The sequence below is a fragment of the Canis aureus genome, chromosome 9, assembly GCF_053574225.1.
Source record: "Canis aureus isolate CA01 chromosome 9, VMU_Caureus_v.1.0, whole genome shotgun sequence".
Classification (NCBI taxonomy): domain Eukaryota; kingdom Metazoa; phylum Chordata; class Mammalia; order Carnivora; family Canidae; genus Canis; species Canis aureus.
In genome coordinates, this window is record NC_135619.1 from 49,281,983 (window position 1) to 49,308,026 (window position 26,044).

At 47.7% G+C, this 26,044-nt stretch overlaps 1 protein-coding gene across 17 annotated transcripts in view; it reads left to right on the top strand.

Annotated features, from left to right (window-relative positions):
• RGS6 (regulator of G protein signaling 6) overlaps positions 1 to 26,044 on the top strand; it is a 556,931-nt gene that overhangs the window by 508,991 nt on the left and 21,896 nt on the right. For 13 of the 17 annotated variants that reach the window (XM_077909858.1, XM_077909852.1, XM_077909861.1 and 10 more), the window contains 3 exons: positions 5,569 to 5,755; positions 19,155 to 19,244; positions 22,903 to 22,956. In XM_077909858.1, the coding sequence (XP_077765984.1) occupies positions 5,569 to 5,755; positions 19,155 to 19,244; positions 22,903 to 22,956 (331 nt within the window). The remainder of the gene's footprint in view (positions 1 to 5,568; positions 5,756 to 19,154; positions 19,245 to 22,902; positions 22,957 to 26,044) is intronic. The other 4 variants (XR_013386480.1, XM_077909867.1, XM_077909868.1 and 1 more) reach the window with 2 other exon arrangements.

Consider the following 26,044-nt stretch of genomic DNA (forward strand, 5'->3'; position numbering starts at 1 on the left):
GGTCATTTTGAGGGTCATTTTGATCAGGAGCGTCTGCTGGCTCAGCGCATCTGTGCCCAGTCTGAGTGCAGCCAGAGCCACACATCGCTTCAAACTAGTGTCACAAAAATGCATTACGTTTAAGGCCAGGAGGGCCTGGAGGAGTATGTCCCTGGCAGGTGTTCAGCACCTCATCCTGCCATTACCTCTTGTCCCTTTGCCAGTTCCCTCCTCCTCTGTCAGGAGGCTACACTCAATCTTGAGTGAAAGAGTTGCGGGGGGGGGGGGGGTGCTTGCGAGTGTGCCAGTGGCTAATCTACACCCCCGGCATGAATGCATAAATCCACACTTAAAGAGGGACCCCCTCTGATCCATGGCAGGAGAGAGGATAAAGAAAATAGAACAGCCAGAGATAAAAAGTACAGCCCAAGAGCTTATCAAATCCTCTCTGGAGACCCAAGTTCCACTTTTATGATATTCAGCATAATTGGATATATGGGGGAAAGTTCAGTTTGAAATCACACAGCTACCTAGGACTCTTCAGTCATCCAGAACCAGGTGGTTTTGCCCCTCCCCTTTGTATTCATTCCTCTGGCCACAGCTACTGGCTTAGCAGCCACCAGGACCCAGGGCCCAAGGACTCAGAGCTTTCCAGGGCAGCCACGGGGGTGCTGCAGTTGCACCTGCACCATGGTCCATGTGAATGGCACCCCCTGGAGCTGTATCATGTGGCATAACTCGGGGATCCTGCCATCTGTTGTGTTGGCCACGCTAGGGATCATCTCTTCTCCCAGGATTGATCAACAACCCAGGCAGTTGGCAACAGAGGATGGGAAAAAAAGGAAAACCAGAACTCGACTGGATACATGGCAAAGGGCATCTCCATTTTGTCTTCCTCGCATCTCGCCAGCAGAAGGGCTACTTAGATCATAACATTTTTGCACAGCACCGGGAGTGCCAGTTAAGTGACCAAGTGGAATCTGTACCAGAGCTTCAGAGTACAGAACAGAGGAGCCCCAAAGGACGCAGAAATCGCTCTCACGACAACAAAGTGTCACCCTGGATCCTTAGAGGAAAGAGGTCTATGATAAAACGATGTAAGTTCAAGTCCCCTTTCATCAGGAGGTGAGATGAGAGAGAGGCGTCGTCCTCAGGACCTGGACGGGGCATGGCCAGTGCATTTTGCTGCAGCCCGCACAGCGTGAGAATGTACACTCCCTGTGACACCCCGAGCTGAGCCCAGGGCTCTGTTCAGTTGGAGTGAGCCCCTAGAAACAGCTGTTGGGGTCGGAGGGGCTGTAGAATGCGCATGGGCTCTCATCCACAGGGCGAGAAGCCGAGCCTTGGAGTGCATTATCTGACTTCGTCCTCCCGTCTCTTGAGTTCTCCCAGAATGGAGACAGGAGTCCCTTGCCCCCTCTCCACCTCCCCTATACCAGTCTCTGTCCTCCCCGGCTCGAGGCACCCTCTGCTGCATGGCAGGCCACGAGTTAAAACTCAAAACCCACAGCAAAGCGCGATCCCCCTACATTTTTTATGAGCTGTAACGTCTCCTGAGAGGACGTGGTTGTTCTTCTAACCTGCAGATTGATTATCCCAGTTCCACACGGTGTCAGCTGAAGGGAGAAGCAATTAAAGAGAGCATGGGGGAGTTGCCAGGTTTGCCTGGAGAGCCCCGCTCTCCGACAGTTGCCCCCGGTCCTAGGAGGACCCGGCGGGGACTCACCGCTAACCAAACACCTGATTAATCGGAACACAGGTGGCTCACACGTGGCCGTGGCAATCCTCGGCACCTCAGCCACTGCCCGGTGAGCGTGAGTCAGCCGCCCGTGGCCGCTGCTGCTGGTGGCCTGCCTGGTGGCCGCCGGGCCCCTGAGGATTTCTGCCCGGCCGGGGCCCCAAGCCACCTGCCTCCGTCTTTTCCCTGAGTCTCTGTTGGCCAGCAGAGGGCATAGAAAGCCTTCCTTCAGCCGAGAGTTTGCTTTTCTCTGGGAATGAGCTAAAAGCCAGATTTTTTTCTCCCTAAACCATGAAAATCCCTGTTTACGGAAAAAATAGGTAAAGTAAGAACTGAGGGGCTGCCCAGAGCCCCCGGCAAGAGGGAGGATGACAACGGCTGCGTGGTTTTCCTGCTTCCAGCCCCCCTCCAGGAGAGAACCCCAGGGCTCATCAGCACCGTCCCGGGGACAGAGGGGGCGCCCGGGGCAGGGGCAGCGCGGGCACTACCCCAGGCCCACCGGGCTGCAGGGCGCGTGGCCTCTGGCCCCCGCCGCCTCCCTGCACAGGCCCCGGCTGCCCGCATCCCCGAAGCGTCCGCACGGCTCGCTCGCGCCCGGGCTGCAGCGAAGCGGGCCAGATGGCCTCCCCGATACCAGCGCGTCCTCGCGGCCTGCCAGTCATGACAGCCCTTCTGCCGCAAGCCACCGAGGCTCGGCTGGCATCTTCCTCCCGGCCGCGGCCCCCACGAGGAGCCGGAGCCGTACCTGCAGGCTCCGAGCCTCGGGCCGGCCTCTGCCCTAGGTGGGGGTGCCGTGGCCCGGGGGGCAGCGTGGCCGGGGGTCTCGGAGGCCTCGGCTCGCGCCCCGCCTGGCCCGTGGGCTCACAGATGGCAAACGCGAACCACAGCCTGCTCTGAATTTCAAATTGACACAAAGGTTCTCCGAGGCCGGTGACGGTAAATACATATGGGATGTCAGGATGCCGTTGTGACAGCATTTTTGCTGTCACCTGAGAAGGATAAGGCAGGTCACCTCCAAGGCAGACAGAAGGCTGGGTGGGTCCCCGGGAGGGCGGGGAGGGAAAAGCGGCTGAGGAATGCCATCTCCTCCTCCTCCTCTTCTAACGGGCCGTGGTTCCCCTCTTGTACTTTTATTTTCAAAAAGTCTTGGTGTATGACCAAGGGAACCTTCTCACTGTCATGTAAAACTTTGTCACATTGGACTCTGAAATCTCCATCCACATCCACTTTAGCCCTTCTCTGTACCCGGCTGGGTGATGTGCCTTCATGTGGCTCCCAAATCATTCTGCCCAAAGGGGCTCTGAGGCCTCAGCAACCACGGGAGCCTGCAGAGCTCAGAAGCTGCTGGGTCCTCAGGGCCTTCCCGGAGCTTGAGAGCCCCTCCTCAGAGCAGACTGAACAAGTGACAGAAGGTGACGCCCCACATGACATTGATTGAGGGAGCAGGAAATTGCCCGGGAACCATCCATTTGTGTGAGAAACTACAGGGTCTAGTAGCCTGGGGAAGGATGCTGGCCCAGAGAAGGTGCTTCCAGCCCAGGGACTTGGCCCAGAGGCGACTCCCTGAGGGGGGGCCCTTCTCCTAACAGTCCCACGACTCACCTAGTCTTTGGTGAGTTGCCCACGAGCACTCTTCCCAGTCCTTTGAAAAACCCACCCCAGCTTCCTTCTTTAGAGCTGGGTTTCCTAAATCTCACCTGCCCTCCAGACAAAGAAAGCCTAGAGGCACTGTCATCGCCAGATGACTATTTTCACCTTTGTGTTCCGGCCACCTCCTTCATTCCATGGCAGACTTGGAGGGTGGGACGGGGAGACCTAAGGAACCTGAGGCACGAGGCTGGGAGGTGAAAGAGCCCCAGTCCCCAGCTGAGTCTCAGGGGCCGCCTGAACAACCAGGCAGGTTCATAGTTCCTTTCAAACTCTGCCTCCAACCCTTTGCACTTTGCTCAGGGAACCCTTACAGTCCTCTCCCCGGTTGCCAGAGAATATGAGCACCAGACCTGTGGAAGAAAGAAAGCAGGCTGATGGTGAGAGGCAGGTGACCACAGATGGCAGCAGCAAGAACCCCTGGCAGTTTCTGCCCAGCCACCCAGGAGGAAAGGCTGGTACTGAACCTGTGGTCGCCGTCTTGACCCCTCCATGGCTCCCACCTGCAGGACCTGAAAGCATTTTGGTTACACCTTGGTGGGAACGTCTTCAGGCCCACATCATATATCCTGCCACCCTCTTCGAACCCACTTTACAGATAAGGAAAGAGATGCCCAGAAAGGCACAATTCCAAGACAGCAGCATAGTCAAGATGAGGACAGAACTGTGTTTCCTGATCTTCTGGCCAAGTGAGGTCATTAAATCTCCTTCCCTGCCTCTCACTCTTCAGGACCAACAAGAGAATCATGAAGATTTTCTTTAAAGAAATTATTAGAATCCCAAAGGGCAAAGCAGGGGAAGAGTTGGAGTCCATTGAGCCCCAGCACATACTCACACACACACACACACACACACACACACACACACACACCTCCTTATAGAAATGGAGCTGTATTCCCGCAGTTAGCCACTGAGTGGCGCCTTTGGGCCATGCACTTGTCTCCTCTACAGCAACAGAAAAACATGCTTAACCTTTAAAAAAAAAAAAAAAATGGAAAAAACAAGTACATCTTACTTTGGGTGCAATCCGATGACAGATTGAATGCACTTTCCACCATGCCGTGGTTCAGCTTCTCTGTCCCTGCCCTTTCACTGACTTGAGTATGTGTGAATCCTGTGGTTGTGGGAACCACATAGCCTGGGGCCTGTCCTCATGTCTCATTGATGAGGACACTGGCCTGTCTTGTTCACAAGGCACAAAGTGTGCTACCCAGATCTGGGTCCTGCTGCAAGCCCTCCCCGGGGCTGCCTTGGGAACCATCCTCACGACCAGGATGCTGTTGTCCAAGCTTAGCTCTGTTTGCTGCTGCTCTCAGCAGAAAAGAGCTCACACCCAGCTCTTCCAACAGCCGCTGCCATGCTGATGCTGAGGAATTCATGAAGGCACATATGGAAGTGAGCAAGAGGCTTTTCTCTCCAGTATTCTTTTGGCATAGAGGTTCCCCATGTATGCCTCTTCAGCTTTGTTCCTCATGAGCCCATCTTCAATCCAATAGCCATTTATTGAGCACTTACTATATACTAAGCATCATGCTGGACACTAACCTTGCAAATTGGCTGCTTTCCCAACTGCAACATGAATAGCTGGGTGCTTAAGCTCAGATATTCTCTATGATCCCAAGATTCTATCTACCTCTGTGATTCCCTTAATTTTGATGCTGCAAGCTGATCCCAACCAGATATGACAAAGGAATTCACATTTTCTGTGTCAGGCACCTATGTAGAGCACTGGCTCTCAACCAGGGGTGACTTAACCTCCTAGGAGACATTTGGTAATATCTGGAAACATTTTTGGTTGTCACAACTTAGGGAGAGGTCACCACTGGCATCTGGTTGTGTAGAGGCCACGATTGCTGGTAAACATCCTACAGTGCACGGGGAAGCCCCACAACAGAATTATTGAGCCCAAAATGGAAATACTGCTGAGGTTGAGAAACATGGATATAAAGGGAAAGAAACCTCTTTTTGGTAACCAGAAGCACAATGATTTTCTAATGGGCACTTCCTTTCGGTTCTCCACAATAATGGAACACCCTATGAATTTCCAGCAGTCCCTATCATCTTTGTTACCTAGGCAGTGGCAGCAGGGAAGGCTGGGGGATGCAGCAGAGTGAATTTCATAGGATGTCAGTTCTGGGACCACATCCAGCAGAGTCCAGATGCTGAGCCCCCTGGAACTGACTTTCTTTATGCTTCCACTTCAGGTTCTGGTTGGCTGTCCAAGACCTCAAGAAACAACCCCTGCAGGATGTGGCCAAGAGGGTAGAAGAAATCTGGCAAGAGTTTCTGGCTCCAGGGGCCCCGAGTGCAATCAACCTGGATTCTCATAGCTACGAGATAACCAGTCAAAATGTCAAAGATGGAGGGAGATACACATTCGAAGATGCCCAGGTTTGCTTATCTACTTGAGTGGTTCTTACCTACTCAGAGGATATTCATGTGTCCACTCCACCAATCCAACCTTTAATATAAGTCCAAGGCATTGTGTATAGTTAGAATTTCAGGTTTTAATATTTGTAAGGCCGTCAGTGGAAACCATTCCAGGCAGGTGCATAGTGAACTCCTTCCTAGGATTGTCTTCCTAGGTTAGGTGTTACATTGTTACAGAGAGATAGGCACTTAGTTATATGTGTTATCTTTTCCAGGACAATCTCAAAGTGTTTTACAAAATCTGAAGTCCTGTAATGTCAGTAGTAGAATCTAGAAACCATAACACAACATCAGCAAAGTGTGTACAGTGAGCTGGCAGGGCGGTGAGTCAAGCCCACATCTAACCATGAAGCTCACGCTCATAACCCCCACCCTACACTGTTTCCATAGTGATTTCAAACTCTGCAGTTACTATTTGGGGATCACTTCTATATCCCAGGCCCTGTGCTATGTGATGAGACACCACAAGGAAGGATAGAAGCCCTGACCCTCAAGGAGGTTCCAGGCTAGTTGGGGAGAAAGACAAGAAAATGGGGAACTTTACCAATGGGAGAATCGGGGTGAGCTCCCAGGTTTAAGGTTTAAGGAAGCCCACAGGAGGAACTCCTAAGCCTGGTTGGCACAACTGGGCACTGATGCTGAGGAAGCTGGCAAAAGAAACAGAAGCCATGTAAGTCACTCTGAACAGAGTTTTTTAAAGATAAGAATCTAGTCAGTTTTCCATTTCCTGGCCCCTAACTATGATTCCCCCTTACCCGTCCTACACCTGGTGATGGGGCTTAAGGGTTCACTCTTGTCTCCTCAACCCTCTTCATATCTCTCACCTGTGTGGTCCCCACATAAAGAATTTGTATAGTTTGCTTTCCTACAGACATTAGTATCCAATTTAGGAAACTCAGTGGCATTGATGCACATAATAGCTTAGGAACACAATCAGTGTCCCTTTTCAGCCAAATTTGCCTGGTTATTTGCTCAGAACTTCAGAACAGAAACACCTCCCAAGCTCAACACCATAACTGTCTTTCTCGTTCCCTGGCCATGAGTTCTGCTGAATGTCGGTGCCAGGCAGATTTGGTTCTATAGAGTTCAGTGTTATTGCTTTAGGAAAGTGCAACTTCCTCACACTCTTTGCAGCTTCAAGGCAAAATATTTAAGTCATGAGAGATCTTTTTTGTATGTGTCTTTGCTCTTGGGAGCAAGCACATATTGATGTATCCTGATAAGGAGAGTGGTGGAGAAGCTCCATGGGTGATGAAGAAGCTCCCTGGGTGATAGAGAAGCTCCTTGAGTGATGGAGAAGCTCTGTAGGTGATAGAGAGGCTCTCAGATGAATGGTCTAAAACACAGAACTCAACTCTCCATTATTCGTAAAACACGAGACCAGGGATACTGGTCAGAACCATGATGCACTCCATCTACCATTATCACTCTGGCATGATGTTAGGAAGGACTTATTTTAATCTTTTATTATAGATATGTGTAAACATGCGGCAAAGTAGGAAGAGCAGAACAAAAGCCTTTATGGGCCCTTATCCAGCCTGAGCAATCATCAATACAGGACTGATCTCATTTTATCTGTGTCCCCACCTACTTTTTCAGCTACCACTGGGTTATTTTAAAGCAAATCTGAGACATTTCCTCAATTTATCTGTGAATACCTAGGTATGTAGCATCACCAGCACCACTATCACACCTTAAAAATTATCAGTGTTCTCTTTATATCACCAAATGCCAAACAAGTGTTCAAATTTACAGCAGTGGCATAAATACCATTTTTTAATCTTTAACTTAAAATCAGAATCCAAATCAGGCCCACACATTGCAGTATATTGACATGCCTTTCAAATACCTTTTAATCTACAGGTTTCCTTTGTATCCCTCTACTCCCCTCCTTGCCCCCTTGCAATTTATTCCATAAAGAAATTGTATTCTTTGTCCTGTAGAGATTCTCACAAATCTGGCTTTTTTTTTTTTTTTATTACAGCCCTGTGGTGCTATTTAACATGTTCTTCTACCCTCTGTATTTCCTACAAATTAGTTTGATTTAGATATGTAACTGGGTTTACATTTGATGTTTGTGAGCAAAACTACTTCATAAGTTGTGTTGTGCTTTCTTGTCAGAAGACACATAAGGTCTAGTTTTCTCTCGTGATTTTAGCAAGTATTGATGTTTATTGCTTAGATCCATTCATTAATTAGGAATTACAAAATGGTAATATTCTATCATCTCACTTCATTTATTAACGGAAATACAAATAATCAAATACATCTCCTATTAGATTATCTAATAATACAATTTGTATAGGAAAGATAGGATAAGTATTTGATTCTATCCCTTTATTTTCTAGTTTTCAAAACAATGAGTGGTTTACTATCATCTTCTAATGGTGACCAATTAGGGCTTTCAGTTTTGCTTTTAATATCATTGTAAACTCACACATTTAAACATATTTACTGTGTTTTGGTCCATTTTATTTATTATTTTTATTGATGCTTGGATTGTGCCATCTCTGTCAGTGGCTCCTTTTAACATGATCTGGGTAGTCTTTGATGTCACCCAAACAGCAAAGAAGCTAAGCCCCAGATCTGGAATCAATCATTTCTCCGAGGATCCCTAGTTTCTCTTAGTGAGAAATGGTTCTTAGAGACCATAATCTAGGCACTGGAGGTGCACATTGTTCATGGTTTGGTCATCCTTTCTAGACCTTTTCAGTGGCCAGAGCTAGGAAATTAGTGGTTGTTGTTTGTGATTAAAAATACATCATAAGTTCATACTGATACTTTCTATTCAAATTGAAAACTACAGGGGATTTTATTTAACCTCTGCTTTTTATTTTTTGTGCCTCCTTTCTCTATGCTGAGAGTCTTGGTTCCCAAGGATGCCACAGATGATAGCACTAGCACTTCACATCGTTACTCTTTCACTTTCTCCTGCCTTACTACACAGCAGGCTCAGAGCTACAGTACCAACACTAGCAGCAACAATATGATTATCTCCCGGTTCGTTCATTGCTGCATAGTATTCCCTTGTGTGGAAGCACCATAGTTTAACCAACTAGTCCCCTCTTCTTGACATTTATGTTGTTTCTAATTTGAGAAAGATTTGATAGGAACTCTTAGGAAGTCAGCAGGTTGTGCCTTGACAAGTTTCTGAATACACAACCTTCATTAGTACAATGCTCTGCCATTTTTCAGGCACTGCCACAAATATGATGCCTCCTTATTGAGGTAGAGTGGACACCAGGCTACTCAGAGCCTCTCTAAGTTCCTTATTATCTGTTAGGATTCATCTCCTATGAATTCAAATACATTCTTCCTAAGTGAACTTGTTTCAACCTGTTCCCCTTTTGTTTCTTAAGTGTATTTCCACTGTAAACATACAATGTGCTTCTAACTAGCATTGCGACCTTGGGCAAGTTACTTAAACTCCCTGAGTCTTCCTTTCCTCCTCTGTACAACAGAGGTACAGGGGTCCCTACACATGGCAGCAGAAAAAGGACCAGGTGAAGTGAAGCACATCAATAACTAAACTGTGGTCCACAGTAAGATAGAATAAGTACTTACTATTTTATTTTCCTAATGTGATTAATATGTTTATACCTTTCTGTTTAACATGCTTGGTGAAAAAATTCAAATAATTGCATGTAAGTTTAGCATCCAGAGATAATCTTCATTTTAGTGTATTTTCCTCCTCAATTTATGTGTACAAGGTGATTATGCAGATATGGTGATTCTGTAGCCTGCCGTTTACATTAACCAGGGTTTGGTTAAAAAAAACTAAACTTTTTCTGTAAAGGGCCAAACAGTATAAATTTTAGGCTTTGTGGGTCATATGGTCTGTGTCACTACTACTCAGTTCTGTGATACAAAAACAGCTACCTTGTAACATTACAATGTAAACAGCATAAAGAAGTGTATATGGCTGTGTTCCAAAAATCTTTATTTATGGGTACTGAAAGTTCAATCTCATATAATTTTTCATGAAATATTATTATTCTTAATTTTTTCAGCCATTTAAAAATGTAAAAACCATTCTTAGCTCACAGAGCATAAAGAAATAGTGGGCCAGATGTGAGTTTGAGGCCTGCAGTTTGAAGCCCCTGTGCTTAACAGTATATCATGAAAATCATTGAAACACTTTAAGAAATCCAGAAAGGCAGAAAATAGAGGGTCAGGAGTGGTTAATCTTCCACTTCTTTGGGAGAGCGTATCAGAGGGGATCTGTCTTGGTGCAGTAGCACAGCAAAGCCAATCTGCAAATGTTTCCAAGTGGGTGTTGGATGTCACAGAGCAGACTGAGAAGTCAACCAGTCCCACGATCCTCTCACTGCTTACCCTTCCTGATCAGCACTGCTGCCTGTACCAGCTACTCAGGTGTGATTCAGAAGTTTCCCGGTAAGGAATAGAGCTTAAAAGCCTTAGCAGCCCATGACCAGTCTAGACTTGCACTCAGGTCTCCTGACTTATTGGCCAAGTGTCTGCTGCTCAGATCACACTGCCCCTGGATTGTTAGTTGTTGAGGGCTCGGTTGTCATGCTGAGAGCTGAAGAAACTCCTGTTTAGAAGGGCCCAGTCAGGAAGCAGGCTCTGATCCTCCTTCTGCCACCTGCTTTGTCTAGGATTGTACATTTAAGTCTTAAGCTTACATTCCTCATTTTGCTCATCTGCAACATGGGAATAATATCACCCAAGCCCTTTGAAATCCTTCCCAGTTGGGATCAGGAGCTATGAGTGGCTTCTTCAGCTGGTCACAAAGGTTCTCAGAAGGCCCTCACAGGGGTCAGAATGCCATAGAACTGTGACTGTGTGCCCTACTATTAGTGGTCAGTAGCCAGAATGGCTCAGCCAGATTTATGGATTCCTTTGAAATGGGAGGTGGTGGGGAGGCGGGTGCCGGCTCTCTTGGAGGATTTTGTTTTTTATCTGACCACATGCATTGTTATAGCAAAGTTAATTGCCTGTGTTTGCTTCCTGTGGAAATATTTCACAAGACACCCCGTCAGCATGGGCTCCGCATTTGCAACTTGTGTTTTGCTGATCCATTTGGCTTTTTTGAAAATTTGGGCCAAGACCAAATCTTCCATAAAGGTCTGTGGGCTGTGACCATAGCCCTCAGCTGTTTGCTGCGTTGTTCCAATTTCATAGATTTAGCTTTGCAAGGGGAGAAAAAAAGAAAATGGGCCATGATTTAAAAAAAAAAAAAAAGAAAGAAAGGACTCAGTTCTTTACGATAGGGATTGAATTCTCTGTTCTCAGCCATGGGGCATCAGAGGACCTGCATGGCCACTCACTTTGCTATGTGGTCCCAGGCAAGCATCTTGACCTTTCATGCCTTAGTTTCCTTATCTAGAAAATGGGGATGATGTCTTCTATATAGCCCTCTAAGGATTTTTGAAAAACCAGATGAGCTAATGGCCCTGAAATTTTTTTGAATTAAGTAAGAAGTGCTACATATTTATGTGTATGAATGCACAAAATTAATGGCTTTAGTATTCCCAAGGTCTTATAATTCCAAGCTAGACCAAAAACAAATTCTCCCAAGAGGTCTGCTCATCTAAGGAGTTCTTAGGAGAAAAATGCAGAAAAAGTTTATAGGAGCCAATTGCTAGAGGCCTCAAGTGTCATCCTGAGGAATTCAAACTTTCTCACCATGAAGATAGTAGGAAAGCACGGAAGGCTTTTAGCTAAGAGAGGGTATCAGAGAGTAGTGGACAGAGTGAGCTGCAGCAAGAGAAGTCTGAATCTTGGAGCATGTAATCTAAAGCTTTGCTGGTGGTGTTTGGAGGAGAATGAAACCACAGAAAGTATTGAGAACCTAAGGCTTCCTTTTAGGGCGTTCACCCCTTTCGAGCCTCTGAAGGCTGGAGGAGGGAGATGGGAGTCAGCCTGCTGGCACAGTGGCTGCTTGCTTCAATTTAAAAAGTCTCAGATGTTCCCAGGATTGTGTCACTGGGTCGATTCAATCATTCGTCCATCTTCCCATCCACCCATTGCATGAGCAGTCATTCTCCCTTTCCAGTTGGGAGACCTTGACCTGTGAGCTGTGAAGTTCTATAGTGAGGGAAATTGCAAATAGAGCAGGAGACTTGGATGACTCTGCCATCAGAAAGAGCTTGTCTAAGAGCATATCATTCTTTACAAATGAAACAAAACAGGTCTAAGAAAACACTTCATTGAAATTGGATTGGATTGGAAATCTGTCCATCAAATGGATTGACAGTTGAACTGGGCAGACCAACCCAGCCTTTGCCTCCAGTTTCTACAGGATCCTGTGTTGGTTTCCTAGCTGTCCAAGCCCTAGTACTTTCCTGCCTTGCAGGAGCTGCTGAAATGCCTCACCGAGGCCCATCTAGGCCTTCCAACACTTCTGGACTTGAAAGTTCTTTGATGAGAATTTGGTTTTCTTTGCCTTTCATAAGTCCTCACAGCACTAAAGTAATGTTCTGCGCGGTTCAAGTCTTAAAAAAATTTCCTTGACAACTCTGTCCAGAATTATAATACTCTGAGCTGCACTTGTCATTAGAAAAAAGAAGGACAATTTGTCCCTTGGCTTTCTACTTTGAAAAATCTTGCCAAACAACCTTGGGGAACACATATAGTAGGTGATCAATAAAAACCAGTTAAGTTACATTTCTACAATATGCTAATTCAGCAAAACTTGGAATACTCACTAAGAGTCATGTGTTCTGCGAATATACAGATACATAGGAGGGCCCCTTCCCTTAAGTAGACCTCAATCTAAGTTACTGAAACTCGACTCAGCCATCATCCGTGCATGGAATAATCAAAGGGCAACCTCAAGACCAAAATGAGGATGGGTGATGAAAGAGATGAAAAATATACCAGCAAGTCTACACCTACTTTAAATAGACAAGAAGCCTCTAGTCAAAAGTCTCTATTATTATCTCAACTAAGATGTTTAAATGCAACTTGATTAAGGAATGCAAGGCTTCTAACATGTGCTTTGTTTAAAAGCCAGAGCTTTTATGTGAAGTACACATTTACGTTTGTCCCAGTTTATTCAGAAGTAGAAGTCTTCGTAGCCTGATGAAGGCTGTTCACCTTTGCTCTGGTGGTGGAGGTGGTGGCATTGTGTGCCTGTATCACAAGACTGCACCAAGTTTCCTGATATTAATCCTCAATTGGAGGGCATTTCCTGGTATGCTTCCCATGCCAGGCATAATTTAATAAAGAATGCCATGGCACTGCTTGCTCCAGGAATTACTCATTTTATTCTGTGGGTGGTTTTATTTTAGGGAGACGAACAGCAGAGGGAGGGATGCATTCTCCAAAAGAACAGATCCGTTGTTTGTGATCTGGTTCTGTTTATCACCACACAGGCTAGTAGTTCCTAGAGAGAAGGCGCCAGAGAGCTAAATTCCAAAATTTCTTTGTGGATGCTTCAGAGCATAGATTGCTTGCACCAAACCCCATGACCTTGAAGAGGAAAAGGAAAATACTTCTGAGATAATGCCCATGGTATTTTGGGGAGGTAAAAAGCAATACACAAAGTTGTGTTCAAAGCTACTTTTCTCTCCAGAATAGCATCAAATGCCTGCACCCTTTGGTCAGTTAAATTGAACACATTGATAGAGACGCTTCACAGGTAAAGATAAATAATGCATTCTTACATTCTCTTATGATTTGAATGCTGCATTACGTGGAAACAAGGGTTCCTGTGTTCCGTTTAGAAGGACAAAGAAATCAAACAGGGGCTTCTCATTTAAGAGCCACATGATCCTAGGATGGTCATCTAAAGCTGCTCCATGAGGACAACACACTGCCACCTTTCCATACCGTCATGGCATCTTTTCTGTTGCCTCTCCTGCATCTATTTGGCAGATACTGATTTAGGACCCGCATTAAGTCCTTACCCCTGTGCAGTCCCATCTTGTGTCCTCCTGCAGGACCCATGTTGAAACAAGTGTTAATTTATCCTAGGCCCCAGATAACCATGCCTAGGGTCTGAGGACCTTTGTTTTATGATATTCCAGAGTCTCTTGAAAGGGATAACTTGCTTTGATACAGAACTGCTGCTCATGGCTTGCCAAGGGCCCAGTCAGCCCCCAGAGCATTGCCAGGTCAGGACATTCCTTCTAGTATGAGAGGCAGGTTGCCTACGGTCTGTGAGGTAAGAAACCTGAGCCTGTTGCCCTGGGTGTCCCAGCTACCACCATCCCTGATGGTGGAGATAGTAAATGGCTCCCGAAGGGCGGCTCATCTACTACAAGGATGAGTCAGATCAGGACGTGAGAGAAAACCCCTAACGTTTCTGCCAACCACACATCGAAATCGTTTTTCACGCAAGACTGACTCCCCTCAAAACTCCAACTCAAGGACAATGAAAAGCAACATGTTGCTGGGAGAGAGTGTGAGCTTTGGGGTCACACGGTTCTGGGTTCAAATCCTAGCTCTTGTACTTGTTAAGTGACCAGTCACTTAACCTTTTAGAGTTTCAGTATTCTCATCTATAATAAGCACCGATTCAGAGCAAACAATAGCAACTAAAAGAATGTAACCGGGCTCTGCTTCACTTTTTCTACTACCTCAGGGCTCTTGGAGTCTTTGGTCTCACCCCCATGTCATTCCTAGCAAGGACAGTCACAACATGGAGGCCAATTATTATTACTTTACACGTGTATGGTTTTTACAGTGCTTTCACTTCTATTTCCTCATTTAGTTGTGTGATGGGTAGGGCCAGAAAGGGGCAGGGCCAGGACCTGAATCAGAGCCTATGGATCCCAGTCCAATCTTGCTTCCCTCACTCTGCCCAGCAACATCACATTCTGCCCCACAACCTCATCTTCCTCCAAGGGATTGCGATGGACCCAGCAGTCCCCAAAGTCTAGGATGTTGTTCCAGGAAGTCTAGATGTGGAGGGCAGAAATGAGGCACATATCTCTACAAAAAGAAAAATAGGACACTTGAAAATCACAAGAAGGGCTCTTGGCAGCTGTTGCAATGCTCCAGCTGAGTGGTTTCCCACTCTAGGAGGATGTTCGAAAGCTGGGAAATGAGACCGTAGCTGTTTTAGGGACCCATAGCAAAGAGGAGGACATGAGGGTGCTCTTAAATAATTCGACTGCTCCAGCATGCTTGGGCCCCAGGCTCCAGGCATTGGTCGTATTACCTTCTCCAGTGCTTGTGAGGGTCACTGTGTTTTGCCTAAAGATAAGGGAGATTTCCAAACAAGGACTATCACAGCAAAACATTGATTTGAAGCAGGTGTGGCTTTGAGACAGCTTGCACTGCTTGCTCCTTCCAGCACCCACATATGTCTCGCGCCCTACCGATTCCAGTTGTTTTTGCTTCTGCCTTAGCATCCCAGGCGAGCCGAGCTCCCCATCCCAGGCCTGGGTCCAAAAAGGGAAATGAGGGTGGAGTGTCTCATCAGGATGACATCTCTGTACTAGAATTGTCAGACACTACAGGGGTTGATTCCTTCCCCACTCTGAGAATTGTGGCGAAGATGTTCAGTATGCTTTAGGGCCCCAAAGCATCAGTTGCTCAGCCCCATGGAGAACCATCCTCATCCTCCCTGGAGTAGGAAGGCACCCTTCCCATACATCAGGAAGGCTAGTTCTGCTTGTGAACTATGTGTAGTCCACTCACCTACCCCTTTCTGAGGGGGAGAAGAAATAAGGAGGAGGAGGGAGGAAGGGAGGGAAGGAAGGAGTGAGGAAAGAGATAAAGATGGAGGGAAGGAAAGAAAGGAGAGAAAAAGAGAGAAGGGAAGAAGGGGAGGATGGGAAGGGAAGATAAGACAAGACAAGAAAAGGCAAAGAAGAGAGAAGATCAAACCTCTTTTTCTCTAGCCCCAGAGGAATTCCATCAGTGGGGGCTTCCTGGTTTTGCCAGTGGCTCTTTGCAGATTCTGGATATACATTTCCCTTAAAGCTGGTTGTCTTCAGAGCAGGGGAAACAAACCAGAACCTCCCATAAATCAGTAGAGGTCACTGCCAAAAGCTTTGTACACTTGCTGTCCCTGGCAGTGATAAACTCATTGCATTTGGGAACTGGCCAAAGACCCTGAGTCCTATCTTAATTCTCATTCCCAGAAAAACCTCAGTGCTCCGTTCACCCACCCCCTGTTTACTGTCTTTGTGCTTCTTAGACACAAGCTGGCAAGGAGGAAGGAACAGTGTTCCATAATCGGGTATATCAAAGGCCCCACTTCTTGGCTCAGTGGAGCAGAGAAGGGTAGGGGACAGTCATGGATCTCCAGACTGTGAGAAAGGGAGGCCCGGGCGGGGATAAGTGGGGACATACGCTATTCTAGCAGGGTAGGTCATCCCATATGTACCCATTCCCTGCTCCCTGTGCTGGCACTTTGTCATTGGAGCCCTTAGCTCAAACATACCCCCAGATCTACAAAAGTTGCAGATTTACTCTCTTGCTGATGGGAGAAGCCCACTGCAAGGAGCCACACAAAATTCACTAGCGGCTGGGACCTGAGACTGCTTTGGGAGTCATAGTCTGTCACTTTGTGCATCAATCTTGCCTCATAGCATCTAAGCTTTACGACAGCAGGGACTTAGTCTTATTCAGGCTGTCACCTCAATGCCTGACAGAGTGCCTGTACCTAGTAGATGCTCATTAAATATTTGCTGACTATTCCTGTGACTAAATGTTTAGACACCTGCTTTATCCTGCTCTTTTTAAATTGACAAGTTCTTTCTTTTAATGGACCGGGCTTTTCCATACCACAGTGAAGCTGGAGGAATTAGCTGGATCAGGGGTGAAATTTGTCGCCAAGGCCAGAAGTGCTGGACTGGGAGAGATCTCCTTACTTCTCTTGGGCCTGTAGTGGGGTATTTTGAGAGCTACACCTGGGATTTAGATTCCTCCGAGAAGCCGGAATAAGAAGCAGGGACCTGTTACCTTGAAGAGGGGTTTGGAGAGGGTTCAGGTCTGAGTGACAGGTCTCTCCAGACAACTCAGGAGCCACCTGGCTCTGTCAGCCAGACACAAGCGATGCCTGAGACAAGAAAGAGACAGTGAGTCATTAACATTTGTACCTAAGATTTAATGGTAGAACAATTTAAAGAGACAACATGTGAGAACAAAGACTGCAGTGCCTCAGCCTAGGCTCTGAGGCCATTACAGATGACCCAAGATGCTCACACACAGGATTCCTTCGAGCTGAGTGTAAGCCCCACTCCCCTTCCACGCAGAGGGCAGGAACTGGTGAGCATAAACCACAAGCATGGAGCCCGTAAACTCGCTGGATGTTACACACACACAAGCACTCCAGTGAACCTGGAAACAATGTCACCGACGTCAAACCTGTGCTGGACACTGCACATATATAAGAAATAAAGACATACTGTTCCTACCCTCAAGGAGCTTAAACTAAAATGGGCTCAATTTTTGTCCGAAAATTGCAGGAAAACACAAAGTGAAGCGTGTTCTCACTAGGTTTATTAAATGCACCATGTCTGGATTATCAAAGTCAGTTCATATCCAAGCCACTCACTGTTGAATTTTGCTTGGCTCCTTGCAGTAGGCCATCCCATTAAGCAGCTTGCATCCTGCCTTTATAAATATGGGGGCATCACAGGAAGAATGACACTGGTGCCCAAACTGAAGATGATTTGGAGAAGGGTCCACATGTGGCCAAGGACTTGCTTGCTTTTTGCTCTCACTTTCTTTTGAGGTGGAAAGGGAGAGGCTCCCAGAAAGCCCTTGCCATTGTCCCAGGTTCCTCTGGGGTATGACAGCAGCTTGGCCAGGTATCTCTAAAGTGTACCCCCCAGGGATGCCTGGGTAGCGCAGCGGTTGAGCATCTGCCTTCAACTCAGGGCATGATCCTGGAGTTCCAGGATCGAGTCCCACATCGGGCTCCCTATGGAGCTTCTCCCTCTGCCTGTGTCTCTGCCTCTCTCTGTGTCTCTCATGAATAAATAAATAAAATCCTTAATAAAAAAATAAAATGTGCCCCCTGGCTGAGGGGAAGCTTCCCTTCCTCTACCCTCTCCTGGAAAGTGAATACCCAGGGAAGAGGTCCTTAATGACCAGTCCTGCCTCTCAACTGAGCACTCTCTCCTCACCAACCCACTCTTCATTCCCCTGAGCCTCGGGCCCAGGTCCAGCTTCATGGGATGAACAATGAGTATATATAAGGGAAGATGCTTCCTCTACCAGGCCAGCCTCTGCCAACAATCCCACCCTCCCTAGTGAAAGCCCACCATCCCTCTTAACAGCCAGGCTTTCCTGTATAGCTGAGCTACATTCATTCCATCACAACTGATAAGTAATGCTTTTTCAATCAACGAACTCCTTCTTTTAAGGTAGCAGGCTTTCTCTGCCCTTGCTGAGGACAGATCTGTTAGGAAGGGCCCACAGACTATAGGAATTAGCTGGAAATCACGGGTGAAATTCATCACCAAGGCCAGAATACAAATGCCTCTAGAAGCCCGGGTGAAGAGAGGGCATCACGCCACAGCATCTGCCTCTCCTGGATGTAAGCCTTAGGTCTGTTATATTTGCTCACATGCCCCATAAATGGTTGCCAAGGGCACTCTTCCAGGATAGGATGGTGGCCCTAACATGCACAACTGACCTATTTGCATCATTGCCTATGGAGTTGTTAGGGTTTTTTAAGTGAAGCTTCTTATTTTGAGATACTTCTAGATTCACATACGGTTGTAAGACATAATACAGAAATGTACCAGTTCCCCAGTTTCCTGTAATGGTAACATCTATAAATCCATAGTATGATATCATAACTATAATATTGACATTGCTACATCCACTGAGTGTATCAGATTTCCCAATTTTACTTGTACTCATGTGTGTGTTTAGTTCTATACAGCTCCATCACCCCAAGAATCCTTCATATTGTCTTTTATAACCACACCCTTCCCTACCTCCTCCCATCCTTAGCCCCTGGCAACCGCTAATCTGTTGTCTGTTTCTATAATTTGTCATTTTAAGAATGTTACATAAATGGAATCATACAGTATGTAACCTCTGGGGATTGGCTCTTTCACTCATCATCACTCCCTCGAGATTCATCCAAGTGGTTGGGTCTATCAGTAGTCTGTCGCTTCTCACTGCTGTACCTGTGGCTTTAATCATTAAGCAATATTTGCATCTCAACGTGGCACCAAGGCCCAATTACAAAGCCTTTGGGACATGATCCTCAAGGAGATTTCATTTTAAGAGAGAAAATATATTTTGTTTGAAGTTTCTGGGTGGGAAAAAACCAAAACAAACTGTTGTCGAGTGTTTCTAGACACATGCAAGCACACCCCAGTTTGTTTCTTTCCTAAAACAGTGGCCAGTTGGGTTGTGATTCCCCTTCCTTAGCAGCAGTTAACAGTGCTTTCTTGTGTCTTCCCACCTCCTTCCTTCTCAGGAACACATCTACAAGTTGATGAAGAGTGACAGCTATGCCCGCTTCCTCCGGTCGAATGCTTACCAGGACTTGCTGCTGGCCAAGAAGAAGGTATCTTTGGGAAGGGCAGGCCTGCCTTTCTTAGCACTGTTAACCCTTGCCTGCTGCTTGCTGCTGGTGTAAAATGAGAATATCATCCCTTGGGTTTTATTTTTCTCTTTTCTTCTTTCCCTTCTCCATCTGCTCCCACTCCAAGGGAAGACAAGTAGAAACATCACCACCCCAGCGCACCCCCAAGGTCCAGGGGGTGGCATCCTGGCTCCATGTTCCCATTACCTTGGTCTGCACGTTCTGCCCACAGTAGGGAGTATGACCAAATACGAAGGCCACAGAGTGGCTCAGCACAAGGGTTCAGGACTGGCAGTGACGCCAGTGAATCCCTTAGGAAACCAGAAAGAGCCCCTCACTGGAAAGTCTGGTCCCCTTACCTACCACAGACTTTAAATAAAGTCTGACCAACTCAGAGATGAGGATGAGGCAAGGATAGGCCAGCCCCCTCACTGAGTAGAAAACCTTCCAGGTTTCAGGTCCTCCCCCCAAGCTCCCATCTGGCCCCAGAAGTCACTCCTGGGGTTGTTCCTTCCCTGGTGCCCCCACAGCCATGAAATAACTGTACCCTATCTTCTTATTCCTCCTTCCCTTGGAATCAAGTCATAGTCCCCTGCAGCCCTTGGCATCTGGATGGGGGTGCCCAGGGACCCTCAGCATGTAGATGACAAGGGGCAGCTGAAGCAGGAGAATGCAGCTGGAATCCTGGGAGGAGGGAAGGAAGAGCCTTGAGGGGCCTGAGGTCTGAGAAAGGGAAGGAGGCTCGGGATTCCAGTATGCCTGCAAACCCTCTGCACGTTCCAGCTATCGTGCTCCGAGACCCACGTGTGGTTAAGTGTGGCTCTCCTTGCACCCAAAGCCGCAACTTCCGTGCCGTGCCACTTAGGAATATGTGCATCCCCTCTTCTCCCCTCTCAGCCCGCCAACCCCAGTCCCTAAGCTTGCAGTGGTCCACCCACATGCTCTCTGTTGGGGCTGCCTCTGCCCGCCACGCAACCCTTCTCTCTGTGTACTGTCCACCTCGTGTGCCAGGACCTGTCTGCGTATCTGGTTGGTACCATTTAACTCTAGAGTCTACAAGAGCATTTATATCCTATTCTCCTGCCCTTAGGTAGCCCTGAGAATATCCCTGATAGTCTGAGCAAGGAAAAGGGACTTCTAGAATGCCCAGACTTTATTAGTTTCCTGCACCCCTTCCATCAAGTGTCACTGCTTGATGGAAAATGTGAAGCCTGGCCTGTTGCCAGCTCCCTTGAAGGAGGATGTAGGTAGAGGGCCTCTGATGGAGGGGAACATCAGATGCTCATTTTTTCAAGAAAAGTTATGGACCCTTCTGGTATCTCCAGCCCAGATCTCATGGGAGAAGGTCAAAATGAATGTTCCTATTTCTCGTGCCTCGAGACCCTGAACCGATGACAATTTGGAGAAGTTCTAAGGTTCTGGCAGTCTGGCTTATCCGCACCCACCTACATACCCAGGAGAAGCCGGAGGCCATTCAGTCTCCGTAAGAGTCTGAACACAAAGGGGAAATGCACCCTGGCACAGGGAGTGGAGCTGATACACACCTGTGCCCGCAGGTCATCCCCGAAGAGGAGAACTTCTCAGAGGAGATCCCTCACGTGAGGAAGGGATCCATGGTTTGCCTGTGAAATGTTACATGTGAAACTCGTTAGAATTATCCTCCCAGCCCCCAAATGAAGAGAAGTTCTTTGGCAGGAAACTCTTGCAGATGCCAACACCCTTGCAATGCCCAAGGGTTAATTGTTTCCAAAAACAGTGACAAAACCTCCTTTTTCTTCCATTTCTCCCTGAGAATCTCCAGGTGTGGATTGGATTTGTAACTCGGCATTTTCAGGTAGGCCTAGAAGTACCTTGATTTCAGAAATGGGCTTACCGTGCGATATAAATGTCCAGGGCATAAAGGTATGTGAGGGTCACATGCTCCAGCTACAAGAGGGGGCCCAGATCGGCCTCACTTTTAAGCTTTTCCATCTTGTGATGGAGTCTGAAGCCACAGCCTCCCGAGCCTTCAACCCCTAGTTCATCCTCTATCCTAATATTGTCAAAGATAAAGTTAGTTGCTCTGGCAAACCAGGGACCTGTGTGAGCTGGATTTTGCGGGCTGCTCCAGCACATGCAAGGCAGGAACCCGAATGAGTCAGGTCGATGGTGACCCTTTGTGAGCAGCAACCCAGTAGCCAGAGACAAGAAGGACAGGCACACCGTGCTAGCTGCAGGGACCAGGACCAGCCCGACCCAAGCCAAGTGCGTGCCACCTGGGCCTCGCACGGGACTGAAGCTGAGTCCTGCCATCCCCAGAGCCGGGACTTGGTGTGGTAACCTTCGGGTCCTCGTGTGAGGAGAAAGACCAGCCTGGCTCTGCTGTGGTGTGTTGTGTGTGTGCGTGTGTGTGTGTGTGTGTGTGTTGTGTTTTCCTTCTGCAACATCCTGTCTCCTGGCAGCCAGCTGAGGGGTGAGGGTCGTGACTGCCATCTGAGAAGCCCTCTGACCTTGTCTGCACAGACAGGTGGCTGCCCTTTGCCTGTCCCTCTGCTTCCAGCACACTGCAGACCCACAGGCACCTGGCTGTGTCTTCAGCTCTCTAGTTCCATTTTTGCTGGACGTGTGTGTCTGTATCCATGTGAGTGATTATACTCTCCAGATTTCCCAGGGTCAGGGCTCTAGGATAAACCGGCCAGTGTTTGGGATGTAGTTCTCTCCCAAAGCTCTTGGGAAAGCAGGAAACTTAGAGACAGGGTCAGGTGCACACCACAGCCTCCCTGTGGTAGGGAGCGATGAGGCCTGGGGAAAGGATTCAAGGGCTTTGCCTCTTCTTGCCCTGGCAGGGGCTCCTTAGCTAAGAGTTCTCCACAGAGGTGTCTGCGCCTCCTGGAGCCTGTCCTGTGTGAACCTCGGAAGTGGTCACCTGCCTGCATCCGAGAGAGCGTTTTCTGTCCGAAACACTCCTTCTCAGGCCCAAGACCCTTTGTCAACACAAAGGACACGCAGGTAGACCCTCCTTGCTCTAGGGACACAGAATGAAAGTCAGTAGGGGGCCAGCGGGAAGTCACTGGAGTTAGCACACCTTCTGGCTGCGTCTGGGTGGGAGGAATCTCAGAACCCAGGCTCCGGGAAGAGTTGATGACCTCACCTTGCCCACAGCCACTTCCTGATGTCCTGTCAGGATGCCCTACACATACTCAGCCTTCAGAGGTGGTAGCCTTTGCTGGGGTCCTACTCCAAGGCCCCCCAGGTGAATGCCCCCGGTCTCAGGGACCCAAACCAGGGTCTCCAGCGGCCCAAACGGCCAGCGGGAAGCAGGGAGCAGGCTGCTCCAAACTGCCGCCCGCGGGAGGCCCCGTGCAAAGGCCCGGGGGCCTCGACCCTGAGCCCCCCACGATCCTGGCCGCTCTAGATGCAGACACCCCTCTCTGCTAGCTGCTCCGAGGAGGCGGCACCACTCCTGGCGGGCTTCTGTTGGCTGTCTCTCCCCCTGACTCACGTACAGCGCTGGCTGCTTCTCTTTTCCCCGTTTTTCTGCCCTGTTTTGCTGTTGTTTTTGTTCATTAGCTGCCGCTGCTGCTGTTTGGAAACCACATGTAAGCTGAAGAGGTTTTTTTTCTGTATTTTTCTCCCTACCTTTTTTTTTTTTCCCCTAAAGCCAGAAAGTGAGCCAGGTCGTAGAACTTCCTTAGAAAAGTTCACTCGCAGTGTGGTAAGTTCAGCTGGTTTTCTTCCCTCAACGTTTCTTCTGGGGTTTTTGTTTGTTTCTTCCATCTTTTTTTCTTTTTCTTTTTCTTTCTTTTTCTTTTTCTTTCTTTCTTTCTTTCTTTTTTTTTTTTTTTTGGTGTTGGTTGTTGTTTCCTTCGGGGTGGGAGGGAGTCCAGTGCTTTCCCCCCACTCAACACACCCTTTTTCTTTTGCGAGCGTCTGCAGCTTCTCTTCTAGGGACGGGTTTGCAAAACCCGAGCGGCTCCCTCTGCAGAAGGTGCATACACAGCCGCCCAGCCCCAGGGCCCCCCCGCACTTGATCTTCTGTCCGGGGCGTTGAGGAGGAAGTACCCCACTGCCCTTGGGGCTGCACGGCTTGTGCATCTTCTGCAGCAGCTCAGGGAGAAGGCCATCGAACTGTACCATGAAATAAATTGGCTCAGAACCATAGCTCATCTTAAAAAAAAAAAAAAGAAAATCCAAATTCCCCTCTGTGAACTCTGGCAGTCATGCAGGTGCAGGTCGCGAGCTGATGCTGCAACGTGGCGGCTTTTGCGTGTGCAGGAGGTGGCCGAGCTGCATGGGTTCTGGCGATGCGGTCTAGCTGGTGTGTGTGTTAGTGGCCTCTGCATGAGTTCCGCCGGCCCTTACAGCCCCTGTCAGCCTCATCCACATAGTGTAACAGGGAGAGGAGGGCAGTAGCCGTGGGGTGGAAGGAACAGCAAGTCCCTGCACTGTCCCTGTGTGCCCAGGGGCAAGACCTTAGCAAAGTCCCCAGGTTGTGATTGTGACCCAAGGGGTAAAGGTGGGCTATAGGTTCACTCTTCTTGTAGGGAAGCTGCTTGTTTCTCATGCACATCCAGCCTAGAGGGTGGTAGAGAGCAACATAGTGGCATATAGGAGACCCCGTGCTAAGAGGGGAGAGCACTGAATGAGGACACCTTCCCCATGGTACATGGTGGAAGTTCTGTGCTGTGGTCTGTAGAACAGCACAGACCCACCTCTCCTCTTTGTGCCATTTTCTCCAAGATTTGGCATAGGGCTTAGTGTACAGGAAGTACTCCATCTCACTCATTCACGCACTCATCAAAAACGAGCTGCTGAGTTCATGGGGCCCAGCCAGCCCTGTTAATGCCATCCAGCAGAAACCAAAATGGCAGCCAGGGAAGAGGACTCCCCTGCATGGAACCGGCCCCACTTCCCTTCCCAAATGACAGGAACCCACTGAGGCTGACTTTCCCCTTGGTTGAAGAGGAGAGTCCTTGTAAACCTATTATGTGATCCGTATCTTTATTTCATTTTTTTTTATTGTAAATGCTAAGAATTCTGGGTTGAAAGCAATCTGTCATAGCTAGAACTGAAATATTATTTCGAATTTGCTTGATGTAAACATCACAATAGCTGTAGTAGGTGGCAGTTAAAATATGAGTGAGTGTTCATCCCTTTTCTTCTTTGGTCTTCTCTCTCTATGGGCTTTCCTCATTAGAAATCAGAACTTGCAGGATGGAAGGCCTACTGGTCCCTGGTGTGTCTTTGTGACTGGCGTGTCATGACTATGTGGCTTCACACACCAAGAAGGTGCCTCAGGCTGTCAGAGGCAAGGCCTAGGGGAGTTTCTCCATCCCTGAAGCCCTATGGAGAGTGGTGGGAACCCATCCTTCCCTATTGCTTTTGAGGCCTGCATGCTGTGGGTAGAGGATGTTTAAGGATTTTGCTGATAAACCCAGAGTGTAGGCAACTTGGACCACTGGGTGCTAACTGCAGGAGAGCAGAACTCCCACAGACCCATGGAGGTTCTCATGGGCTGAGAGTGTAAGAGAGGAAGGAAGCCTGGTATCCAGACAAGATGTTCAAATATCTCCAGGCTGCTTTTCACAAGAAGTAGGTATCAGGAAAGGCAAGAATGATCTCAGTGAAACTCTGTGAAGAGCTTTTAATGATGTCTCTTCATCCCATAAGTAGTGTTGGGTCAGTGGTTCTGCAAAGTCTGTTAACAGAGCATTTGGAACAAGAAATACCAGACACCTTCCAAGCGTCTCAAGTGTGCATGTAGGACAACTTACAGAGTTGTTTTCAGGACTAGCTGAAGGAGAAAAATCTTCCAAGCTCCTGAGATTTTTAGCATCTATACGATAAAAGATCCAAACTTCAAAAAAAAGTTTATAAATTCCCTGCTGTTCTTTTTTGAAGACTCTAATGGGTGGTGCATTCCAATCTTTTGGTTCCAGTGGTGGAAATGGATCTGCATTGAGGCATCCACACTCCCTGTGCGCTCAGGGCAGCACCATATACCCACAAGATGTGGCTTGTTTGAAAAAATGGTCTATGGTTATATAATAGTGGCAACTCTCAGGGCGCTTGAGGCTGGAACCCCAGAACTTTGTCTAAAACAGCCCAGTGTTCTAATCAAATGGAATTAACCAACTAACCAACATGTTTTGCAATCTGATAGTCATTTTCTAGATATACTACTATACATAAAGTGCTAAGTTTTTCTAAAGGAAGATCTATACGAATATATCATCTAGTACCTACTGCAAATTATAAAACTCAATGAAAGACAAGTTGAATAGCATTTCCACATTGCTGGGAAAGGTGTTTAAGAGGGCATCTATGTCATGGGACTAGTAATGGAAAAATTAAGGAGCGAAGCTAGGGAGTTTCTGGACCAAAGATGTGGGCCAGCTGCCATTTAGGACTCTTTGGTGGCAAGAGGCCTTGATCCAAGTGGTTGGATAGCTCAGTCAGCTCTTCTCTCATACCAGTTTCCTTTCTTTTCTTGGTAAAAGAGAAACCTTTGGAGAACGCAGATTGTTCTTTCCGAGTTTTAAGATGTATTATGACACGGAGGGATTATCTGTTGAAGGCCAGAGATGGCCCCTTTTACATGAGATCCTAGGGAGCAGTTTAATGTGGTTCATGGAAGCTGCTAGGGCCTTGCGAGTTTGGGCACAGAGGGGGCCTTGGAACCCCCAGTAGAGGCAGCAATGTGTGAGCTTCTCCTTCCAATGGAAATTGCATTCTGAGTCACCCAGAATTTGAATACAATGCGATTATCAGTGGACAACTATCATGTAGTTGGGTGTCCTAGA